General features: G+C 39.7%; 1 protein-coding gene across 2 annotated transcripts; it reads left to right on the top strand.

Moving 5' to 3' along the window:
* Window positions 1-1,108: 1,108 nt before the first annotated feature.
* Window positions 1,109-22,462, top strand: LOC113439231 (uncharacterized). 2 transcript variants are annotated; one of them, XM_087938430.1, is made up of 10 exons: window positions 1,109-1,342; window positions 2,769-2,821; window positions 4,010-4,266; window positions 4,493-4,708; window positions 6,191-6,400; window positions 14,269-14,423; window positions 15,931-16,093; window positions 16,613-16,816; window positions 19,196-19,398; window positions 20,938-22,462. In XM_087938430.1, the coding sequence occupies exons 3-10, from the start codon at window positions 4,026-4,028 to the stop codon at window positions 22,147-22,149; spliced, it is 2,604 nt and encodes an 867-aa protein (XP_087794556.1). In that variant the 5' UTR covers window positions 1,109-1,342; window positions 2,769-2,821; window positions 4,010-4,025; the 3' UTR covers window positions 22,150-22,462. The 2 variants fall into 2 exon arrangements, with proteins under 2 accessions (XP_087794556.1, XP_087794551.1); XM_087938425.1 differs by lacking the exons at window positions 1,109-1,342; window positions 2,769-2,821 and adding an exon at window positions 3,722-3,878.
* Window positions 22,463-24,892: the final 2,430 nt, after the last annotated feature.

Here is a 24,892-nt window from a genome sequence, read left to right as displayed (position 1 = left end):
GGAAGTAGGAAATCAATCTTTCTGACTAAAATAATAATTTTCTAACAGCTATTTCTCATTTTAAGAAAAACAACCAACAATTGATAGCATTTAGTAGACATTTTTCTATCCAATTATCACCTTATATTCTCATCATAGCAAAAAGAAACATGATAAAGGTACCCAATTTTTGGAGCTAGGGTAAGTACAAGCTTAGAAAAGACAGTAACCATTTGACCATCCAACAGGTTCGTTGTTGGAGTCTGGGAGTCCGCACTATTGTTCTCACGGAAGGCTCGATATGGTCGCAGCGGCAGCATCACCGCCTGGAAAGGGACGGATTTTATAAGGGGTCACTCCGACCTTGCAATTTCGCGCCGGCTGAAAATTGAAAGGCAGCTTTCAAAACCGCCATTCACGGATGTTTCGCCGTTCCGACAGCCTTTTTTTGTTTTTAACTACGCCTGAATGCTACTGAAGCCAAGCTACCTCCACAAAATATAAGCTACCTCCACAAAATGAGCCTCGTCGGGGAATGGTGGTTGCTTTCCCCAAAGGACCTTTTTCAAGAGGCAACTGGACGTTCTGGTGGTGGTGGTTTTTGCTTCTTTTTCTTTGAAGAAGTTTCGCTTCTCATCCAAAGAAGCTGCTTCAAGCTCATTTCTTGGACGAGAAGCGAAACGTCTTCAAAGAAAAACAAACAAAACAAAAAACCCAGAAAGTCCAGTTGCCTCTTGAAATAAAAACTCCTTTAGGACAACCATGACCTGGAGGACTGAGAATCTCCATATAGACGGTGGTCGCTTTTTCGCTTCCACTTCAGTGCTTTGTAACGCCCGGCCTCGTTGGACTCAGAACAAAAACTGCCGCCCATCCAAGGAGAAGCCCCGCCCTTCACAGTTTCCCGCTCTATTCCTGCTGCCTCCGATATGGAACTGCGGGGCGCCTTAAGTTCAACGCTCTCCTACCCCACCCAACCCCACCCCACCCCACTTTTCAGGAGCGTTCTTACATCATACGTCACACGTCACAAAGCTTTCGCTTTCCTTTACTGGAGCCGTGGTCTTTTTCAGAGTCAGCGTCCTTCCGCTTTGGGGAGGGGAGGGGGGCATTTGGAGGCTGGGCTAGGTGAAAGGAGTGTAAGTGTGGGCGGTGGGAGACCCGAGCTTCGCAGGGAGGCTGTATCCCATAATAATGAGGTGACCCACCGTTGTCTAGGCTAACTGTTGGGAAAAGGAGGGATACGTAATAGCTTGAAGAGGAGAGTAGCGGTGGCATTATCGTAGGGCATAACGAAAAGGAAGGTATTAAGACAGGCACGCAGTATGGGAGGAGGAACAAGATGCGAACTGAATTGGACTTGGTATGATATTGTCTCGCGCAGGATTCACGCTCTTCCTCTGAAGCACATTTATGGAGAAACTCAACTTTGAACTGATTTCGCCCCAGAGAGGTTTTGGCGTTACTTAAACCTGTGTTATTTAAGAAATCCTGTTGTTAACACTTAATGGCTTTGGAGATTCTCAGATCTTGGTTGTCCCAGAGGTGCTTTTCCAAAAAGCAACTGGATTTTGTTTTTTCCTTGAGGGATGTTTTGCTTTCTCATTCATGGTCAGAACTGAAGAAGCCTTTTGGATGAGATACGTAACTTTGTTGTTCAAGGAAAAACAAAGTCCAGTTGAAAACAGCACCTTTGGATTGTTAACATTTGTTAAAAGATTATTCCTATACTTTGGGTAGAAACGAAACGAAGTAGGTTCAGTTGATTATTTACACAATACTTTTAAACTGGTAGCATATTCAGAAAACAGAAACAAGATGCTTTTGAGCACCTATAAAATGCATTCATTAGGTAAATTAAGATCTGCCTTGAACAGGAGGTTGGGCTAGATAGACCTTCAAAGTCTCTTCCAACTTCATTCTATGTTCTAAATCAGAGAATTTGACTGATTTTATTGTTGGACAGAAGTTATTTTGAATATTCAAAAACATGTTCTACAATTGCTAATTTTTGATGTAATGGTTGTAGGACTGTCAATTTACTTTTTAGTAATAAAGATTGCTTGCAGGTTTGTATAAGAACATGCCTGAAATTATGAATATTTTATGTGTGGGTGAGAAATATGAGTAGACAAAAGAATTGAATGCCACTAAAAACTATGCTGTGCAGGACATGAAACTGTGGACAATATAAGTATTACAATTGGTGGACAGGCATCCTAGTTTGAACCTGTGGGTACTCTTTCTTTTCCATGAATCACTTGGAAAAGGAAAGAAAAGATAACACATGTTTGGGGTTGTATAAAATTAGATCACAGGTTAAATGTTTATGTTCAAATAGGTGCCCATTTTGGTTTTAAATAGACAATAAACTGCTACAATATTTCTTTTTAAAATACTATGCAGATTTTTGAAGGCAGCAACTCTGCACTTATTCAAATTAAATGCATTTTTGTGCAGCAGCTGTATGATTCCAGAATAAAGTGTAGCTGTTTTAAAGACTTGCAAACCAATGCTGCGTTAAGCCTTGGCATATTCTAAAGAATTTATTTTCTAATGCCTAAATAGCCCTACTTCTTCCACTTTAAATGAGCATAAAATTACTATCTGCATCTTTCTAAACTGTAAGACAATATGACAATGAAGGTGGTTGTGTGTTTTTAATAAAATCTATTCCCTCAATAATTTTTTATATCTGTTTTCAGGCAAAAAGAATTTTAAGAAAAAGGAGGAACCAATATTTGCACTAGAATCATTTCATAATCTCTGTATTTTTCCCCTTTGAACAGATATTCTATATATAATAAAGATAAATAATTTTTCTGTAAACAAGCTGAGTCAGGTAAGTGCCTTGATATACTAACACAATAACTCTACTTTGTGTCTTGTATATGTGTGTACAAAATATTTAAAAGTATATCGATCCATAGATTTTAAGAAAAAAATATCAGCTTTCTTAAGGGACAGTTTTCTCTCAGAATTATATTCTCTGCTTTTATTAAAAACCAATTTATAATTTTAAAGTATTTAAAGTTAGCAAATAGAAGTAGAAGATATTTTAGTTAGCTCCTATGTATGCTTCAGGAACATTTGTCTGATGTTAGAAATATTTGTAAGAGATGACCAGGCTGAGCCTGAGGTCAAATGCATCATAAGACAAAAGTCCTTGCATGCCCACAAGAGATCTAAGTCCAGCCCACTTTGAATGCTTCTCTTATCTTTTATTTATTTCCCTTGACTGTTAATGGGTCAGATTTTTGTAGAAAGGGTAAGCTTGCAATAAACCTTTATACTCATGTGAACTTCCTGTATCTCCTCATTTCTTCTGGGGCTTGACAATATTAACGGAAACAAGGCACTTGTAAAAAAAATCCCTTTACACCTAGCACTTCTGTAATAGTCAAATATTCACTGATAAATGCAATTATTTTTATAGTCTTATAAAATTAATTGTGAAATTATGCTTGTAGGAATTGTCATGTGTAATATCTCTTAGATAACTTATGAAAAGCGGTAAATAAATAGTCAAGCCAGCTTTGCCAGTGGGCAGTACAGGTAGTTTTTTGGATTATGAAGACAATTAGGATTGGAATTGCTATTGGTAAGCAATGCAGTGGTGCATTTTCACTCCTGCTGAGGGAGGGTAGTCCCAGTTGCCGTCATTAAGAAACCACCCTGTGGATCATTAAACAAGGACCTTACATAACAGTGATTTCCAACTTCCTGCTCACTTCCCCATTTACTTTCCTAGTCAGCAGGAAACTTTGGACATTGCACTAGCATGACAGCAGCTTGCTGCGACATTGCAATTGCAAACCGGCCGCCAAGCACCCAGATCTCAATCTTGTAACCAAATCGCAGCAGAGACGCTGCGATGGCCGGAACTCTGCAGACCAATTGTAAGTGCCCCTGGTTAAGCACTGTCACAAGTTTGAACTGTTCCTGACATGGTCGTAATGCAAACACCACTTGTATGTGGTGAATCTTTTCTATTTGAGAGATTAATAATACATTTTTTTTGTTTCTACAGTTCTTTGTTCCCAGTCATGCCTACCTTAAATAAATTTCGTGCTATGGTGAAAAAACGGGGGTTAAGAAGAACATGTACTTTGGATGAGATCAGGAAAGATATCTCTTTTTTACATCCCCCTCCGAATGGGGGCTGGGGCTGGGTTGTAGTCTTAGCTGCTGCTACTCACGGCTTGCTTGTTGGTGGATTTCATAGCGCCTTTGGTGTTTACATGCTGCCCCTCCTTGACACTTTTAAATCAAGTAACTCACAGATAGGTAGGTCATTGTTACATTAAGATTTTCAGCATAGCTTTGATATATTGTACTGCAGTTTTGTTTATAATTGTATCTTGCTTAACAGTCTGTAAGCAAATGGTTTAAACTATATGTCAGTGCTGTTGAAAACCACAAGAATGAGAGTCATTTACATAATAATACATACAAGTGATTTGATATTATTGTTTTTTTAATATGTTTAATTGAATATATTTGTCTTTTTAAGCTTGGATTGGATCTATCAGCTATGCTTTCATTATGATATTTGGTCCTGTTTCTGGAAAACTTCTGGTGAAATATGGAGCTATAAAAGTGGCGCTAATTGGAAATCTAGTTACCATAGGTGGTCTAGTGTGGTCATCATATACTCATAATTTACCAATGCTGTTTTTCACTCATGGAATCATTGTTGGTGTAGGATCAAGTCTGGCCTACACTCCAGGTAACGCTTTACAATAAAATCATATTTTGTCACATTTCTTCTGGTTTTGAAAATGTACTTTTGCTTTGCTTTGCTTTTGTGGCAGAAAAATAATGCCATAATATAGGCAGCACTTTTTCATGAGAAAATAATAACTGCGTTCTTTATTTTGAAAGATATAATTCATAACAGTACATATATAGAACAAGGTATCATGCATTTTAATTTCCTAAAATAAAGAGTTGGAAATTGTAAAAACTGGAAAAAAAAACCTAATGTATAAAATAGTAAAAAAAATAGGGAATAAGATTTTGTACCTTGTACAATCCTACTGATACTCATTATTTTTATAGTTTATTGGGCTTTGTTCAGTTAAAAACATACAGCCTAAACATAGCTTCACATTTTTTAAAATCATTATATAAATAATTTCACAATAAACACTTGAGCACAAATAGAATATTTGATTTTAAAACAGTTTTATAAATAGCTGGTTTGCTAAATGTGATATTTTATCAAAAGGAGATATACATTTTGAAAGTGCATCCTATGTAGTATGAAAAGTTAAAGTTCTATTTGTAATTTACAGTGGAAAAACAATTTGCTAAGGCTAGAAAATAATTTCTACCTGGAGGTGCTTTTTATATTCCATGAAGAACTGATTATATCTTTTCTTTATCATTAAGAGATATTAATTCAGATTGATGCAAATCAAAGTTATCTGTAAAATATACATTTTAGCAAATACGGACCCCAGTAAAGAAAACACATTAAAACTACTTTTTTTTAAAGGTAGACATTTCCACAGGGGGCAGTGCTCATCTCTGTTTGCAAGCTGAAGGAGCCAATGTTAGCTGAAGCTGGCACTACACCCCTTTCAAATTAAGTTGAGCCTAGCCCAAACTATTATTTTTAACATGTCTAATCTAATATTCCACCTGCCAGTCAGAGCTAATTTGTTTCTTAGTCCAAGGAATGCGGAGCAGCCATATCTTAAACTAGGCTTTAGAAAATTTACTCCTGGGTTACTATTTTCTGCAAATCCAGAATGATGTTTCCATCATATTAAAAAAGGTGCAAAATGCCTGAATTTAATTTGATTTTTTAAAAGTTGAAATAAATGTAGTAGGTCTGTTAAGTCTCGAAACTTTAACATGCCTGTTTTAGCCCTTTTCAGTCCATTGGTATTTGCTGTAACTGGATTTGAAAGGCTAGGAAATGGCCCATATTTATTTTGCATATTTATAAAATCTCATCCTACCAATCACAAAGGGAGTATAAATCCCAGTTATTGCATTCATCAGATTTAAAATTAGTTTGGCTTGCAAATGACCCCAGCATACATGCAACGGAGAGCAAGCCCCATTAACTGTAAATAAAGAACAGTAATGGCCATATGTATAAGCTTTCTCCTTTCCCTGGTATCTTTCTCATGTTAAATAAAACGTGTGACTGAACTTCAGTATAAAATAACTACTTTAAATTACTGTTATTTCTTGGTAGGTATGATAATGGTTAGCCTTTACTTTACTACAAGGCGTTCATTTGCCACTGGATTAGTGATGGCCGGAGGAGCTGCAGGAATTTTCGTACAGAATAAACTTCAATATTATTTAATTCAGAAACTTGGATGGAGAGATAGTTTGCGTGTATATAGTGGAATTCTATCCATATGTATTATAGCTGGATTTGCATACAAGCCTCTTCAAAAACGTATGTAACTGCTTTAGGTATTTTAAATTTATTATCTCCTTTTTCATGTGAGGGCGGGGAAGGGAATCCATATTAGGTAAAATAATAATACAAAATAACACAAAGAATTCTTCTGAGGCTTCTGAATTCCCCTACAACTATTGCAACCAAGTTTGCAATTTGATCTCAATCTGGGATGCATGTTATAAGCTGAATGCCCCAATGGATAATATCATATAGCAAGTGGAAATTACGTAACAGATACAAGATATTGTGCATTGCTTAAATTAAAAAGTGACCCTACATTATTACAGCATCCCTTCATAGACCATTTTTCAAAGACCCTTTCTCATTTTATTTAAATTGGGGCAAGTCTTTAATAAGATAATATATAACCATCAACTATAGATGGAATTATAGCAATAGCATTTAGATTTAGATACTGCTTTATAGCCCACTCTAAGCAGTTTATAGAGAGACAGCATATTGCCCTCAACAATTTGGGTCCTCATTTTACTGACCTCAGAAGGATGGTTTACAAATCCTTCCCAGGACTGTTTTGAAAAGGTAGATAGATATATGTTTAGTTTCCCTTATCTTGTAATATCTAAATCAATTTTTTCTGCATCTGGATGTGGGTATGATGTAGCAGCCAATAATGTGGAATAGAATAGAAAATGAATGTCTTGTAAGTCATAAATTCATTAGACATGTGAATAGATAAGAGCTTGACACATTTTAAGTGTGCAGTAAAAGTAGGTTTCACAAGCATGTATTTTATTAAATTCAGATTCTGGTCAATGATTGTAGTGACATTTGTCTGTCAGGGATTATTTCAGGTTGTTCAGTCCCTAAATCCCATCTGACCCTTGGTAATCCCATGGTCCATAGCACCTCCGTGTCTTCTCTTGTCCTCCATTGTCTCACGGAGTCTTCACTATGCCCAATGACACTCATCCTCTGCTGTCCCCTTCTCTTTTGCCTTCAGTCTTTCCCAGCATCAGAGTCTTCTCCAATGAGTCATCTCATTTGGTAGCCAAAGTATTTGAGCTTCAGCTTCAGTATATGTCCTTCCAAAGGAGAATCAGAGTTGATTTCCTTTAGGCTAAAATTATTTCAAGAAGCTGAATATAAATGCAAGATCAGACCCATATAGCCTGGCAGTAGCTAGAACTTAAGGAAGTCAAAATGTTTGCTGTCTGTCTGTCTATCTTATCTTATCTTATCTTATCTTATCTTATCTTATCTTATCTTATCTTATCTATCTATCTATCTTATCTTATCTTATCTATCTATCTGTTTCCCAGATCTCAGAGGTATTCCACTATAGATTTTTTTGGTAACGTTTACTCTTCCAAAATTACCTTTATCACCATTCTCATTTATCATTCTGCCTGCAATCTAATTTGGGTTTTCTGTTGATAAGAATTTAGGAAAGGTCTACCTCAGCTATTGTCAATAAAGAGACCTGTTCTGTCTTTTATAATTACTGGTTGAATATAAAGACAGACAGACAACTCTATAAAGGCTTCCATACAAAGTTTCTTTTATTGGTTCACCAGGCATCCTCAAATATAACTCATGTTTACGTCAAGATCCATCTAATGTCCAATTCTTTGCATAGCTGGCTTCATAGTGTAAAAGAATCTTTCATCCTATAATGAAGGAGCAAGGGGATGAGGCACCAGCATGCTGCTGGGGGCCAGGCAAGAGTGAAGGAACCTCCCCCAACCCAACCAAGGTTCAATTCAGTGATCAGTCAGGATTACAGATGTGACCGCATGACATGAACTTTGGTCTTATCTTAACTACATTTACCATGATGCATTCCCTTAAGGGGACAGCTCCCAATTCTAACTTAACTAACTCAATTCCCATTACCTATATACTGTCTGGACAGCATACTCCCCACCTGGAATTATAAATTCCACTACTAACTAACTATCAATTAACTATACAACTAAGATAAACAGTAAACAGTAATATATCATCAAACAAAGCAACGCATGCAAAGCTTGAGGTTCAATCTTCAAGTTTAGCTTTTCTCTGCAGCAACACTAGGTCGGTGACCGGTCTGGTGTAGAGCTTCTTGGTGAAAGTCTGCTGGTCACTTCTGGCGGCCTTGTAGGGTGGACAGGTACTCTTGCTTCCAATGGTTCCAAGGGGTGTTGGCAAGCTTTTGGGATAGATGTTCTGAAGACATTTGCCTGGGATGGGGCCTGCAGCCAATCGATGCAGGCTGTCCCTGTTATCCCCCATCCTAGCACTGTCTTGAAGGCAAATGGGGAGCCTGTTGGGCCTTTGACTACTTCAGTGTGAATGAAAGCGTCAGGTACACCTACTCCCAACAAGAGCAAAATCTTGGCTACCGGATTAAAGCAGGAAAGTGACCATCCATGTGCTTCAGGTGAAGTATGTTGCTTCTTACCTCTGGTGTTGCAATCTGGCTGCGGTCACCTGGTATCCCATCCCATTCTAACATAGGCAGCAGTGGGAACTGTCAACTCCCACCTCGTCACGCTATACAGAGTCTAGTAGCTCTCCTCCCTGCCGTGCTTCATGGTACAGTGTATGTTGATATCGTGAAGTGCATTTCTTCCTTTGGAACAGCGGAGAGGTTGAAGAATGCGGATCTGGCCAGTGAGCGAGTGCTCTGATTATCCACTATTACACACAACTTCACTGCTTCTTCTGGGCGTCCATGGGGGTAGATGTTGGCTAAGCAGATCTGATGACACAAATGAGGGAATAATGTGTTGTCACACACTGCAGTGCAATTGAAACTCACCACTGGCTCCAGGGGTGCCTCTGTGGCACGCTGAGGCTCCTTGGCCAAGGGAGGGTTATGAGTTGTCTATGTTGTCTTATGAGTTGACTCAGAGTCTGGTTGTAGAGTGGCTGGGTGCTTATTGCTGTCAGCATCCTTGTAGGCATGGCGTTCTGGATCGAGGGCATGTGTTGTAGACGGTTCGTGGTTCTCCTCAGAGTACTTTATGAGGAGTTCATGATCCGTTAACACATGCGCAGGTAGACTGTCTTGCTGCCGGGTGTGGGTACCACATTCATCTTGCCATAAATCTGCATTAGAGTTGCCTGAAGGGTGTGGCAGGAACTCTTTTGCCTGTGGATTGAGTGTGGCAACTGTGGCTGCTTGCATGCCTACCTGTTGAGAAATCTTCATAGTAACTGATGGGCTAAGTTGCTTGCCCTGTAGGTCTTGAGACCTTGGTGTAGGTTTTTTGTTTTCAGGAATGGAATCTCGAGTTTTAGGTCTGACTACGTCACTTTTTGGACTGTCATCTAGAGCCTGTGGTTGAGATTCTCCCCTTCTAGTTTTAGGATACTGCTAACTAACTGTGCCAGTTTTGCCTGCTCGTGTCGTAGCGAGTGCTGCTCAACCATGTAGGCCTTGACATGTTTATCTGGACTCTCTCTTTCCAACTCTCCACGGTGGAAGTTGAGGGAGGTGATGTTGGCCACCTTTTGTAATGCTGTGGCCCATGCTCCCTTTGATGTTTGAGCAACTCCAATTTGGCCTGAGCTTTGGCCATTGCTGCTTGTTGGCTGGCCTGGGCTTCTGCTTGAGCTGCTACTGCCTCCTTCTGCCGTGTCACCTCTTCTGTTGCACGTAGATCTGTGTCTGCTGTTGCAGCTTCTATTTCAGCTTCTGCAGCTCGGTCGGCATAACTTGCTGCTTTGGAGGCCTTAGATGCGTTGCTGCGACGGGAGGATGCTCTGGAAGGATGGGAAGAGCTAGCAGCAGAGAATTGCTGTGAGACACTAGAACCCACTTGAGATCTAGCTGGCTTGGGATGGAGGGAGAAGGCTTTCTTAGAATAGTGAGTGGAGGCCACACATGACCGAGAGGCTATGTTGGATGTAGCCTCTCCCTCGACATTTCTTCCAGCTGTAGCTGGTTGTGGAGTGCAGCCTGGAGGGAGTATTTGCCTTCCGAACGCAGTCTTTGCATTCCTTGTTTAACTTCTCAAAGCATTGGATGTGTTCATGGAGCTTTGGGTCACCCAGCTTTGACTGGATGGACTTGAATTTACTTTATCTGTTTCTCTACCGTGCGAAAAGGTCATCTAGATCATCTAGCAATGTGCAGATTCTCTCGAGGGACAGCTTGCATTTTGGGGCTTCAGAGATCTCCGCTCCGACCATGAGTCTGCATAGCGGCAATATTGCCTGTCCCAATCCTCCCTCAAGCATGACTTCATGGGTTTGGTGAGCTTCCTGTACTGTCTGAGGTTGTAGGCTTTCCGAGGTAATGTAGCCTCTTCAGAACATTGGACATCTGACACTGGCTTTGGGAACCAGGCTCCACATTTACATCAAGGGTGGGTGGAAGGTTCGAGTTCTCTGCTACATCAGAAACATCAGTTGTGGTTGAAGATGTTGCCATGCTTCAAATTGGCAAAATGTGAATTTCGGAAAATTTAGCGGTTTTCTGTGTAATTCTGCTTTTTTTTCACTAGGATGGCTTTGCAGGTGTGTGGCTGAATTTAGAAACTTCTGTAAAATTCAGTACTCTAGGTGGCGTTGCAGGCATGTGGCTTAGGAGAATGAGCGCATACAGGGAGACATATTTGAGAGAAGTGTTTGAATAATACACACACAGCACACAGATACACTGTACAGTAAATGTAGGTTGTATTCCTAACATGGCTGAATTTAGAAACTTCTGTAAAATTCAGTAGTTGACCACTAGAGGTGTGCTTTGCCAGGTCTGGAAGACACTGGTGCAGTACACAGGTTGGCCTGTTAGTGGTGCTTGCTAGGTTTGGAAGACACTGGTGCAGTACACAGGTTAGCCTCTTATTGGTGCTTGACCCTTGGGGTTATGTTGCAAGAGGTTGCTACAGGCTTTTAGGTGAATTTAGAAATTTCCTGTGAAATTCTCTACTTGACCACAAGATGGTGCTGCAAGCTAGTAGTTGAATGACAAGCAGTTGGGCTGTGAAAAACTGAATTGCAGGCAGTTATGCTGAGAGGAAAGGTAATCAAAGGATGTTATACTTTAGTCCAATGCATGGGCAACTATGATTAAGTGATTTCCCTTTGCTGAGTAATGCAGGCTGTTATTCTTTAACTTTAGATCACCTCTAATTTTCAGTAAAGGAAAAAATCTTTTTGGCTCTGTCAGCAAAGAGAAACGGCAAGCTGTATTCCTGTCGAAGTTGCTTGCTGGATTTGGTTTCTCTCTTTGGGTATATGGCCCATTGCTATGGAGACGGCTCAGCAATAAAGAATTTATGACCCTGTTGCTTGGATACCCTCATAAACTGACTAGAGGGGGCCTCTGTATTATCTTCTTCCTCTCGAAGGCACAAGCAGTGAGGAATGTAAAGCCACTCCAGATTTAGAGAAAATGCAGTGTCTCTGTTTTTTTAGGGCAGGAGAAAGGATTACTTAGTTTCTTTCAACTGCATTTGTAAAGGGTATGAAGACAGTAACTGGAGAGCTACAGGAAGAGATGGGGGATTTCGGGCCTCTCCCAGCAATTCAAACAGGCTTCAAAACTTTGTTGCTCAGAAAGAGAGAGAGACAGAGAGAGAGACTTTCAAAGGCAATCTGATTAACTTTTATATCTTTACTCTGGAAACTCAGATTAGCATTGTACTTTCACTTGGGAGTTCCGATTTCAATATACTTTTACTCTTGTCACAGGAATTCAAATTGCTTTTATTCTTCACAGGAAGTCAGATATAACATCATTCTTTTACTGAGGGAGTTCTGATCAGCACTATTCTTTTACTGTAGGATTTCAGATCTCAATATTCTTTTACTGTTCTGTCTTTTATAATTACTGGCTGAATATAAAGACAGACAGACAACTCTACAAAGGCTTCCATACAAAGTTTCTTTTATTGATTCGCCAGGCATCCTCAAATATAACTCACGTTTCCATTGAGATCCATCTAATGTCCAATTCTTTGCATAGCTGGCTTCATAGTGTAAAAGAATAGTGATCTTTCATCCCATAACAAAGGAGCAAGGGGATGAGGCACCAGCATGCTGCTGGAGTCCAGGCAAGAGTGAAGGAACCTCCCCCAATCCAACCAAGGGTCAATTCAGTGACCAATCAGGATTACAGATGTGACCACATGACATGAACTTTGGTCTTATCTTAACTACATTTACCATGAGGCATTCCCTTAAGGGGACAGCTCCCAATTCTAACTTAACTAACTCAATTCCCATTACCTATATATTGTCTGGACAGCACAAGACCTGTCACTTGCTTATTTTATTTAATAAATTTATATGACACTTTGGGGAACAGAAAAGCTGGATCTTTCATTTAGAAAGATCCTATCAGTATGCCTGATAATAGAAGACAAATCCATTCTGCTGGGAAATACAGCAGTTTAATTCTTGAAATTTATGTAAACTTGTTAAGATTTTGGGTAAACACCTGCTTAGAAAAAAAAGACTCTTTTCAGTTTAACACCCCAGAAATTGAAGCCTAGGAATTCACTGAAGCAACCCAATTCATTTCCTAAATCACCCATGTTGTTTGCTTCCAAGAATACAAATTGCAAATGCAAAGCAACTAAGTAGTTACATCAGATATCTAGAACAAATGTCCTTAACCTGGGGAAAACTGAATTAAATTGCAGCTCCCATTATCCAGTCAGCCCTGTAAAGTAGACTAGACCAGCGTTGCCAACCTTTTGGACCTCAGGGACCATTAAACTCATAATTTTAAATCCCGCAGACCACTAATTTGAATTTTGACTGACGGTGGCTTGCTGACGTTGGTGGGAAAGTTGGTCCCATGTTCCAGAGCTGCCGTAGTCACAGGACTGGCCCTTTGGTCACCCCAGAGCAGCTGCTCCTCCACCCGGGTGCACCGGCCTTCCATGGATTGGAGGAGCATCATTTATACATATATATATATGGGCCTCCATTAGTGACCAAATGGCCAGCCCTGTGACTACTGCAGTTCTGGAATATGGGACTGACTTTCCCACCAATGTCAGCAAGCCACCCTGGGGCGGATTTCCCTCCCCTGCCGTTGGTCTCACCTTCCAGTTAAAGCTTGCATGGCTCTACTCAAGGTAAGGTTTGCGCTCGGCCAAAGGGTAGGGGCCAGCGCGTGGGCGGCCATGTGGGTGGTGCAGCCTTGTGTTCCCGTGCAGCCTGGATTAATTGCTTTGGGGGGGACATTTCTCTGCAGACCACCAACATTTTCTCACGGACCACCAGTGGTCCCTGGCCCACTGGTTGGTGACCACTGGACTAGACTAAGAAATCAATGCCACATGCTTTAGGTCTAAAACTACATTTATTGGAAGAGCTATAGTAAAAAAAAAACCTCGCAACTCCCAATGTGCTTAGTTCTGCCCTCACTTTATCTTTGTGTGAACCAGGGAGGGGTGTGTCTGAGATGATTACTGAAATTAGTTTCTTGGAATGGATCACACTTGTTTGATTGTTGCCTTGGTAGTGGCTTTTCCTCATGTTTTTTCTAGGCCATTTCTTATGCCTTTTACCCATCCCCACCCAACATGCTGGCTGCATTTTGGAAATTGTAGGCACCAGGATAGAAAAAAAAAGGTGTGGTCCCTATTCATGATAAAAGCAAACTTTTTGTGTACAAGGAACTCATTCTCCCTAATGGCTGTATCTGCTCCAGCCATGTCGAGCAAGAAATGTTAGCATAGGTTTTTATGGTATATAAAACCATTATTTGCAATCATCCTCTAAATAATTGGTTAAACATCACACAAATCTGTCCTGTGGTCATTTGTGATATGCTTTTTATGTTATGCGAGTTGCACATAACTTGTATTTTGTTGCTTTCTGATGAAATTCATCAGTATTCTAGGGCATTGTGTAAACAGCAGCAATAATTTCTCTTGTTTTTACTTTGTATTTTAAAGATAGACCTCATCCAAGTGTAGTTGAAAAATTTAAAACATCGCCACTAAGAGGCTTTATAGTTGATTTAGGTTTATGGAAAGATCGTATTTTTGAGGTATGGGTCATTTCTCTTGGATTAGCAAAATTTGGATTCTACATACCTTTTGTGCATATGGTAAGTTGTCATTATCTCTTTTTTTTTTTGACTTTTCTGTTATAGCTTAGAACAAGGGTCCCCAACCTGTGGGCCATGGCTCACTAGTGGGCCATGAGGGGTTTGGAACCAGTCCATGATAATGGCTAGCGAGTGTGTGCACGCACATGCACATCCTCACTTGTACGCGCACTGGCCGAGTACATGCGCATACTCCTTTGAAGTGAGCGGCAGGCACGTGTGCACATTGCTCGTGCAAATGGAACTGCGTACATGTGTTTGCCATCTGCTCATGTGGAACCATCTCTTCTCCCACCCTGCTGATCTGCAAAGCCACAAAGCCTTGTTCAAATTAAACAAACACAAACTGTATAAAAGCAAACCTATTTTAATGCTGTGCTTTGAATTCAGTGCATTCCCAGCCAAGAGACAGTTAAACCTAATTGTCTGATATCAAAAGCAAGCATTTTCAAGGTTGCAAAAAGGCTGCCAAGAACAGAAGACTAATTACTGACTAAGTATCCACCGACAGAAGTTTCAAAAACAAACCAGAGTAAGCAGGACTCTGTCTAAATAACTTCTTTGCTTCCTGCAAAGAACACATCCCCCGAGGGCTGGTTTTTATCCTTTATGGGAGCGGCCCTCTTTCCTTTGAGCAGCCCTGTGCGCATGCGCACTGGGCACAGGCTCCCCGGGGTCTCTCTGCATCACTGCTACCAGACTCTACAAGCTCTGAAGGCAGCACCCCGCTCTCCGATAGTCCTGGCCCCATTCCTGCATCACATGAAGACCCCTCGTCCAAGTCCTCACTATCAGAGACCTATGCCAACTGCACCTGCTGCTGGCGAATCACAACAAAATGTTGGCGAACTCTGGCTGAGAATGCTTATTGTTATAGAATATGTAAAACCTGTATGTTCTAAATATTTTAAGACACGTGATTAAGCATTCAATCTTTTCCAGTCTTTTCATCCTTAACTCAATTTTGGAGAAGGGCTACACCAATCTGGGCCACGTTGATTTATTTTTAGTAGCTGTAAGATTGCCCTATGTGCATAATAGGTAGGTGGTCACTGCGAACAAGAGTAAACTTATTTCAATAGCGTCACATACACCAACTGCAGTCTTGATTGTAGTAACTTTAAAAACTTGAATAATACTTGGTCAATTACTTTTGAGGAATAATTTTTGAAGAAGACATGGGGTCATTGCCTCAGGACCTAAATTTGGCACCCTCTTCATATATTGGATCAAATCCCATAGTCCCATCTCAGTTTGATTTTTGGTAATGCATTAAGGAGGCACCAAATTGAAGAATACTAATGTATCCAATGAAAGTAGAAGTGTCAAGAGAGGAATATGAAATGTTTGAATTGTCAGTCAGTCACATCTATTTTTTGCTGACTATTTGCATAAATCTTTAAGCAAGTGTCACTGGATTTGCGGCTATACTTAATTACAAGTTTAGCTTAATTATGGCTGGTGTTCACCAGAATATGTTAAAAATCACTGTTGCTTTTTTTTACAGATGAAACTTGCAGGTGATTTGGGTATTCCTTTGGAAAAAGCATCCTATATTATGGTAGGACTTGGAGTAAGCAGCATGATTAGTTCTCTTCTGTTTGGAAAAATTTGTGATATTGAAAATATTGACCGACTTTATATTAATCAGGCATCCATATTATCTGTTGGTAAGTTTCACAGTAAGCTTCTGAATGTGTTTTGCCTGAGAAATTATGGTTTTATACCTAGAAGCATCAGAGTATCACTTCTTGCACATACTAGTTATATCTGCACAACTGCTAGTTAACACTGTGCCTTAAGTTAGCTGTTGCCAAGTCTTCTTCAGGCCATTCTTGAGATGGCTTGAATTCCAGTTCCCATAGTCACTGGTGAATATGATGACTTGGAATTAGGGAAATGGAATCTGATACGAGGTGGGTTCTAGATTGGGAGAATCTAACTTCCTTATAGTACTCCAGCAGGAGGCACTAGGCTCTTGGAACCAATGCATAAGTTCCTTAATATGTAGCATGGAAGATAGCTCACTACTGCTTGAGAAGCAAAATTTTTGATAAGCAGAACTAAAATATTGGAAATTAGCAGTGGCAAAGCCTGATGATTGTTGTTCCATCTCAGTTTACATTATAGGGTAAATAAATGCATTTTGTTCATATTGAAACATGTTTTTTTCATGTTTTATTTTTCAGGTGTGGTCTACTTTATTATTCCTCATTGCACATCTTTTGGCGCTCTTATAGCCATTTGCTCCCTTTTGGGATTTTTTGATGCAGGAAACTATGTTCTCCTACCTGTCCTTACATTTGATTTGATGGGAGCAGAGAAAATGCCTATTGCTTGGGGGTTTATGATGGCTGTCAATGCAATCAGCTGTTTTGGTCCACCCTTTGCAGGTAATCCAGTTAGTATGATTTGTCTATAAAAGTACAACTGAACATTGTTAGCCTAGAGAAAAGTATATTGCTAATCTGTCCAGGAACTGACTCTTCCCAAGGCTTGCTTGCTTGTTTATTTGCTTATTTATTATATTTGTATGCCTGCAGATCTCACAAGTATGGTATACAGCTGTGAATTAAAAAGAAAGACCAATAAATATTTTAAAACTGTCATCTTTCAAAACAAGAAAACAACACCTAAGCAGGGAGAATGATATTAGCCACAGTAAAATAGAATCATAGGATTTCCCCAGTCCACTAATAGCCTCTGATGGTACAGCCTGGTCCCAAGGGACTTGTGGAATATTGAAAGGGATGGGCCTAGCCTCACTTCTGGGGGTATCAAGTTCTCATAATGGGAGTGGCACACCAAGGACAGCCTGCCCGGGACCCAAGTTTAATTCCTTAACGGTTGGGACACGCAGCATGCTTTCTCTGGCAGATTTGGTAGGACAAGCAGATCTCTTCTCCCCAGCTAGCTCCTCACCTGGAATCAGCCCTGCAAAAATGAAGTGAACTAGAACAGCACTATATCACCCACCCCCAGTCAACCCAGTCAACCCAGAAGGACTCCATGTCAATGATATCAAAAACTGCAGAGAGGTCAAATAGGGCAAGGATGGATGCATGACTCCCCCCCCAAAAATCTTATATATGCCTGGCTTCTTGAGAAATTGACCATCATCAGAACCTACTCACACAATCCCCTGAACCAGTTTAATCAGCAAAGAGGGACATGGATTTAAAGAACAGGTGGCTGAGCTTACAGCCCCAAAGACACTCTCTGTTTCAGACATGTTCAAACCTGTTCATATAACAGCAATACTCCTTTCCTCGGTATTTCCACGTGTCCTGCAACACGGCCAGCGTCCACTTGAGAATGAACCTGAGCAACTTTGCCTGGCAGATGGCTGAGCAAATTCCTCCTCATTGCCCCACTGCAAGAGGTTCTCCAAGCCCCTATAAGCCACTCAGGAGCCCAGGAGGACTCATCCCACCCAGAACAGAGTGGCAGGACAGTTACCTGCAAACACAATACAAACAGAGAATTAAGGATGCTTTGCCACACTTGCCACCACTAGTTAGGTCTTAATAGCATTTCATTTCCAGGTTCGAATTCATCCCTCACTGAATGCCAGCAAAGCATTAGATGTCTGTTGTCTTGCTTTATCTCTTCTATAGAGTGTCGGGATCCCATGGTTGCTTCAGTCATGTTCTTATTCCAAGAGGCTACCAGAGCTTTGTAGCACAATAGCAGGAACAATTGCCACTCCCTTTGGAACCTATCTGGGTCCATTAGTCACTAGGGACTTTCTTCTTGCTTTTCTATGTATGCCTGTATAGGTGGTCCTTGTTTAATGACCACTCATTTAGCACTTAATGACAGCACTGAACAAGTGGTAGTTACAATGGGACTTTGCAACCATTGAAGCATCCTGCAGTCACGTAATAACAATTTCTGTGCTTGCTCCTCACAAAGTCAATGGGGAAGCCAGCAGGAAGTCAGAAGCTGTGATCGTAAGACATTCTCACTTAACAAAATACACCGTTCTTGCTTAACAATGGCAACTGGGACTGCCAGAACTGCTGCAGCTAAGCAGTCACCTTTTTTTTTACATAAACCCATGTTGCTAAATGATGGAGTTTTCAATTCCAATTAGCACAGTTAAACAAGGACCATCTATATAGCTTTTGGGATCAGGAAGGTGTGTGCTGTGAATACTTAAATCTTTTTGATACTGGAATGTATGGTATCTGTTGAGGTAATTCCTCGTTAGGAGAATGAACGCATACAGGGAGATGTTTTTGAGAGGTGTGTTTGAATAATACACACAGAGTACACAGATACACTGTACAGTAAATATAGGTTTTTACTTCAATAAAGATTTAAGCAAAGTCCAAAATAAGCAGTCCAAAGCCATTCACAGGTAAAATCAGTCAGTTTTCAATCCAGGGATAATCCAAATATCTTAAGTCCAGTGTCAAAAACAGTTCAGTATCAGACTTACATTAAATCCAGTAATATCAGTCAATTAGAGGAAATGGAGCAACGGCAATACTTTCCAACAGAAGGAAACAGAGATATACTTACAATCTCTTCTGAGACTCAGACTAAACAAACCAGGTTTCTGGCTCCACCTCATGGCCGTTTGAGAAACCACACCTAATTACAGTTTTGCATTTTCTTAAAGTTACAGTTTTAAAATGTTTATCCTGGTTTATATATTTCTAACCCAAATAGCTGTTAGATGACTCATATTCCTAACAGTATCATTTGAAAGAAAATTCTGTTTTGGGAAAGGAAGCACAAAAGTAAACAATGTATTTTTGTTTCAGGTGCAATGTATGACATGTATGGCAGTTATACTATTGGCTTTGTAGTAACCGGGGTTTGCAATATTGCAGCAGCTGGCATACTCGCTTTAATACCCTGGTTGCAAAGAGAAGCAATCCAGGCAACAAAAAACTACATTAATGCTTCTGTATGCGTAATAACCAATACCATAGTGCCTTGGCAATCTCCAAGTCCTTCATTAGGGGTAAGGAGATGATATTTTTGCTTGATGATATTTCTTTCTCTAAACAAGAAAATTTAGCCTTTTTCTTGTTCTTCTTCTTTTTTCTTTTTTTTTGGTAGTGTGAATTCTGTACCAGCCTGATCTTTGATAGACATTTTATCACAATGACCCTTTCATGTCATTAGCATTTCTGTTGAAAGGTGGTAGAGAAATAAAATCATCATGGTCTTTGTGATTTGCTCAAGCAGGATGTGCCAGCTACATGAAGATTCATTTAAACGTCTCAGAGTAGAAATTTTGGCACGGACCCCTGCCCTTTGTGTGGTTCCAGATAATTTTTTAAAATTGCACCACAAGCAACACATTTCTCCAGAGATTTTTCCCTCTCCTCAGTTCTGTTGTTCTCTTTTTCTTTTTTGTCATTTTATTGATTTTTATTTGTTGCTAGACAAATGCAAAGAATAAAAAATACAGTTTCATTGCTATTTGCCTTTCAGATTCTTGAAGGCCCTTTTAATAAATGCCAGTCGTAGGAAGTAACCCACTCTGAAATAGCTTATGTCCCTTTTGTCTGGGAAAAGGCTACATACTACATAGTCTGATAAAAATATCAGATGGTCATAAAGGAGGCCTGATAGAATTACTCTTCCTGTAGAAATTCATTGGAAATGATACTAAAAGCGGTTGAATCCATAGTATCTGAATGTCTAGATTGAGGCCTCAGTACCCATCTGCCTCAAATACTGTACACTTACTGTAGTTCTTGTTTAGTGACTAAAGTTGGGACCAGCAACTCAGTCATTAAATGAAAAATCATGTGACTGTTATTGCATAATTTTACTTCAGCCTTCCTGCTTATAGTATCAGAAGGATATGACTCCAGTTGTATGGTTGGGTAGGTCTTCAAATGGTTGGGAAGGTCTCCAGATTTGATTAATGAGGAAGCTGGGTAAAAGGTTGGATCTTATAGCCCTTTTCCCTCATTCCCCTGCACTCTAAAATGCTTGGCTTCATGCTGCGATAATTAGCAAGGAAGAAATGAATGTTTATATTTACGATCTTTGGAGAGGAAGTGCTTACAGGAAAGTAAGGCTTGGGTTTTAGTTTGGGATAACAATTTTTACAAGCTGATTTAGGATGTTGGGAATTATAATGATATCTCTCTATAGATTTTATAATTGTCTGAAAGCAGAGATTGAAGGCTATGTGGAAGGATGGTTTATAGCCAATGAATGTGAAGATTATTTAAATTATAGTTTTCAAAAGGAATTTGATCAGTAATAATGATAATAGATGATAGACTTTTAAAATCAAATGTACACCGTCTTTATCTTAGACACATAATGCGGATTCAGATTACAAAGAGGAAATGTGTTTGGTATAAACTTCCTCCTTACCTATTTTCTCCCATCTACTGATTTTCTATCATGTACTTCAATGTCTGTTTATTTACTTTGTGGGAAGAAGAGGTGATTACTTGTGTTCACACAATGGAAGAATGCTGTTGAATTGCCATCGTTAATACTGTCTTTCATAATATATTTATTTGTTTTCTTATAGACTGTTAGTTCCTCATTCACAAAATCTATGGTATCTCCTCAACAAAGTACATCAGGCCATTCAAAAGGATTCAGCATGAAGTCCTTTAAAAGCATATTAAAGTCAGATGCAACATCTGGTAAGAATGTGACTCCACAGATGACATCAGAACCTAGGACTTCTGTGGGTACTGTGGAATATATGAAGGTTCTCCAGGAGCAAGAGGACAATATAGCCGAGTGGAAGCAAGACTTAACCAAATCAGAATTAGCATCTCTTCAAAGTCAAACTTCAGTCACCATGCCCCAGGACCTACCCATACCTTGTAGAAAAGAAGATGTTATGGTATTGAATGAGTATGAGGGAAATGAAGAAGAAGCTGAGATTGCAACTGGGGCAAAGCCTGCACAAGAGCTAACTGTGCCAGAACAATTTGTGAGAAGAGAAAGGTCAGACTCTAAACAGTTGGAGCGTTTTCCTCACAGAAAAGAAGATGGAGTGGCTTTCTTAGATGAGTATGAGGAAGAGGAAGATGAAGCTGCGATTACAACTGGGGTAAGGGCTGTACAAGAGCTAACCATGCCAGAACAATTTGTGAGAAGGGAAAGGTTAGATTCTAAACAGTTGGAGCGTTTTCCTCACAGAAAAGAAGATGGAGTGGCTTTCTTAGATGAATATGAGGAAGAGGAGGATGAAGCTGAGATTACAACTGGGGTAAGGGCTGCACAAGAGCTAACCGTGCCAGAACAATTTGTGAGAAGGGAAAGGTCAGATTCTAAACAGTTGGAGCGTTTTCCTCACAGAAAAGAAGATGGAGTGGCTTTCTTAGATGAATATGAGGAAGAGGAGGATGAAGCTGAGATTACAACTGGGGTAAGGGCTGCACAAGAGCTAACCGTGCCAGAACAATCTGTGAGAAGGGAAAGGTCAGACTCTAAACAGTTGGAGCATTTTCCTCACAGAAAAGAAGATAAAGTGGCTTTTTTAGATGATTTCATTAGTGATGAGGAAGAGCATTTGAGATCTATGCCTTCTGTCTCTCACAAAAAAGAAGATGGGACAGTGTTCTTGGAGGATATTGATGGCCTTAATGATGATCAAGAGCAGCTTAAGAGCACAGCTACATTGAGTCCAATTGAAGATGCAACCAAATCGGAAATGGCGTCTAAAGAAAATGAAACTTCTATCTCATTGAAAGACTCTGAACATACTTCCCCACATAAAGAGCAATGATGTGATGTTTGCTAAAGATGAAGTTAGCAATTTACCATCATAAGAGAGGAAATAACAAGAATTCATTAGTAATATTAATGGCATTTGATCTAGCACATCTGTATGACTTACTAGTAGCAATTTCTTTGTGTTATTCTGTATACTTTTTCATGCTTGTTTACATAGCTTTTACAAATAATTGTTTCTAAAATAATTGCTTCTTTTTCATTATTTTATAACTTAGATGTACAAACAATTTGAAAAGATTCCCAGCAGATATTAAAACCATTTGGTCATTTTGCTGCTTTTGGAAAATAAACAAGCCTTTAAGTTATTTATGCTTGGTAGCTAAATTGAGACGACAATGCTATGCAAGATAAAATATATAGCTCTAACCTTTATCTTCATTTTATGATACTGCACAGGATTTTATTCTAAGTGTAAAATTTTGTTCATCATACGGAGCACATATTCAGCTCACTGTTCTTAATGCTGAAAGATTAGATAATCCATTATTTTATTGTTTTCATGATCAATATAGGGAAAGAGCAATGTAAAGAGACTAAACAGCAATGCACAGCAGAGTACTGTTTAGAATACTGTATATATATTTTCTAACATGGCCTATAACATTAGATTAATCACCTGAAAATATACATACAGTCAGGTTCATGTATATTTTTGACAACGATAATTTATTTGGCATCCCCACATTGAATTTGAAATGAACCACTGAACAAGTGAAGACTTTCAGCTTTAATTCAAGGGGTTTGACAAATGTGTGGCATTAATAATTTTAATACTATTGTATTCAAAACCTTTGAGAACCGGTTTCATGTGGTGGTTGAGGCATCAGGCTAGAAATTGGGAGAGAATGAGTTCTAGTCCCACCTTAATCACACAACCAGCTGGGTGACCTTGGACTAATCACTTTCTCTCAGTCCTAGGAGGGAGGCAAGGGCAAACCACTTCTGAAAAACCTTGCTAAGAAAACTGCAGGGATTATAAGGCTATAAGGCAGGCTCTTTAGTATCGGACATGACTTAAGAAAGAAGGGAAAAATCAAAATTTTACATAGTCTAGTACCATTTAGCAATATTTCTACCAATATTTCCATCTTTACCACTAAAAAACTAAGTGTCTATTCTAAAATGGTCTATTCACTTCAATGAGGTTCGTGTGTGATTTGCAAACTCCATCACTGGAGGTTTTCAAGAAGAGTCCGGGCAGCCATTTATCTGGAATGGTACAGGATCTCCTCTCACGGGCAGGAGGTTGAACTAGAACAGTGGTCGCCAACGTGAGAAAATTTTGGTGGTCTGCAGAGAAATGTCACCCCCAGAGCACCCCCCTCAAAGCAATTAATCCAGGCTGCGCAGGTACACAAGGCTGTGCCGCCCACATGGCCTGCGGGAACCCACTTACTCCTTACCTGGCAAACTTGTCTGCTAAGTTGCTATTTTTCCCCCCCCCCCCCCCCATCAGCTGTTCTGCTGTGTTGGGAGATTTAGATTACCTAGAAAGCAGGAAATCGTTGGATTTCTTGCTTTCTAGCTAATCTTTAGATCTTCGGCTCTGCTTCCTTAGGACTGAAGTTTCTATTCAGTGCAGAATCCGGTAGTCGATGGCAGATAGATAGATCTGTGAGTGAATCTGATTCTGTGAGCAACTCAATCTGCCTGCCTGGTTTGCCTGATTTTGGGTAAAAGTTGCTCTTTAAAAATAAATAAATCAATATTTACATACATGGTGTGTTGTGAGTTAATTTTATGAGTTTGCTTGCAAGCAAATTTTATGTGATAGACTCAGGTAGCCAATGGCAGAATGGTAGATCTCTGAGTGAATCTGTGATTCTGTGAGCAACTCAATCTGCCTGCCTGCTTTGCCTGATTTTGGGTAAAAGTTACTCTTTCTTTACAAAAAAATATTTACATATTTATAATATTTACATACTAGCCATGCCCAGCCAGTTACATGGCCACCAAGCAACACCCACAAATTAGGCCACACTCACATAACAGGTTAATAACTGAATCCCACCCCTGCCTCTGTATGTTTGTGTGTGTGAGAGAGAGAGGAAGAGGGAGAGACAGGTTAGATCAGATCTCTCTTTTTCTCTTTCTTTCCCATCAATGTCAGCAAGCCACCATCAGTTAAAATTCATATTAGTGGTCCCTGAGATTTAAAATTATGAGTTGGTCCTTGAGGTCCAAAAGGTTGGCGATTCCTGAACTAGAAGATCTCCAAGATCCCTTCCAATTCTAGTCTTGCTCTCTGTTCTTCTGTTCTAATGTTGGATGCTTTCGTTCTTGCTGAAAATTTGCAAATTTTGGGTAGCTATCTGTGAAAATACCTATCTTTTCCTGGCTCCCATTAACCACAGAGCTGGAGAAATCTAGTCATTATTCTTGCAATAAAAGCTGCTTTGGCAAGGTATGGAAAGCTTTAATGGCAACTACCGATTTCATATTTTGATAATCTTCTGAAATATAGTACATTTCATAAAGGGTTCTTTAAAATGTTTAGAAAGGTCTTAAAATATTGAGCGCTACATGTCATAGTTTCTAATGTGAACTAGCCATTTGTTTCCTGTCCATAAAATATGATCACTAACAAGGCTGTCTTAAGAAAGTGGTTGTGGAAATAAATAAAATACTGCTATTTCTGTCCAATGTATTCATGTGTACACACACATACAGAGAGAGACAGAGAGAGGATAGAAATAGCAATATTATATATGTATGTATGTATGCATGCATGCATA

This window comes from Pseudonaja textilis, chromosome 1, assembly GCF_049901715.1.
Source record: "Pseudonaja textilis isolate UNSWEBS1 chromosome 1, rPseTex1.2, whole genome shotgun sequence".
In the NCBI taxonomy this organism is placed as follows: domain Eukaryota; kingdom Metazoa; phylum Chordata; class Lepidosauria; order Squamata; family Elapidae; genus Pseudonaja; species Pseudonaja textilis.
Note: the sequence above shows the minus strand (reverse complement) of the source record. Positions and strands in the feature narration are given on the sequence as shown.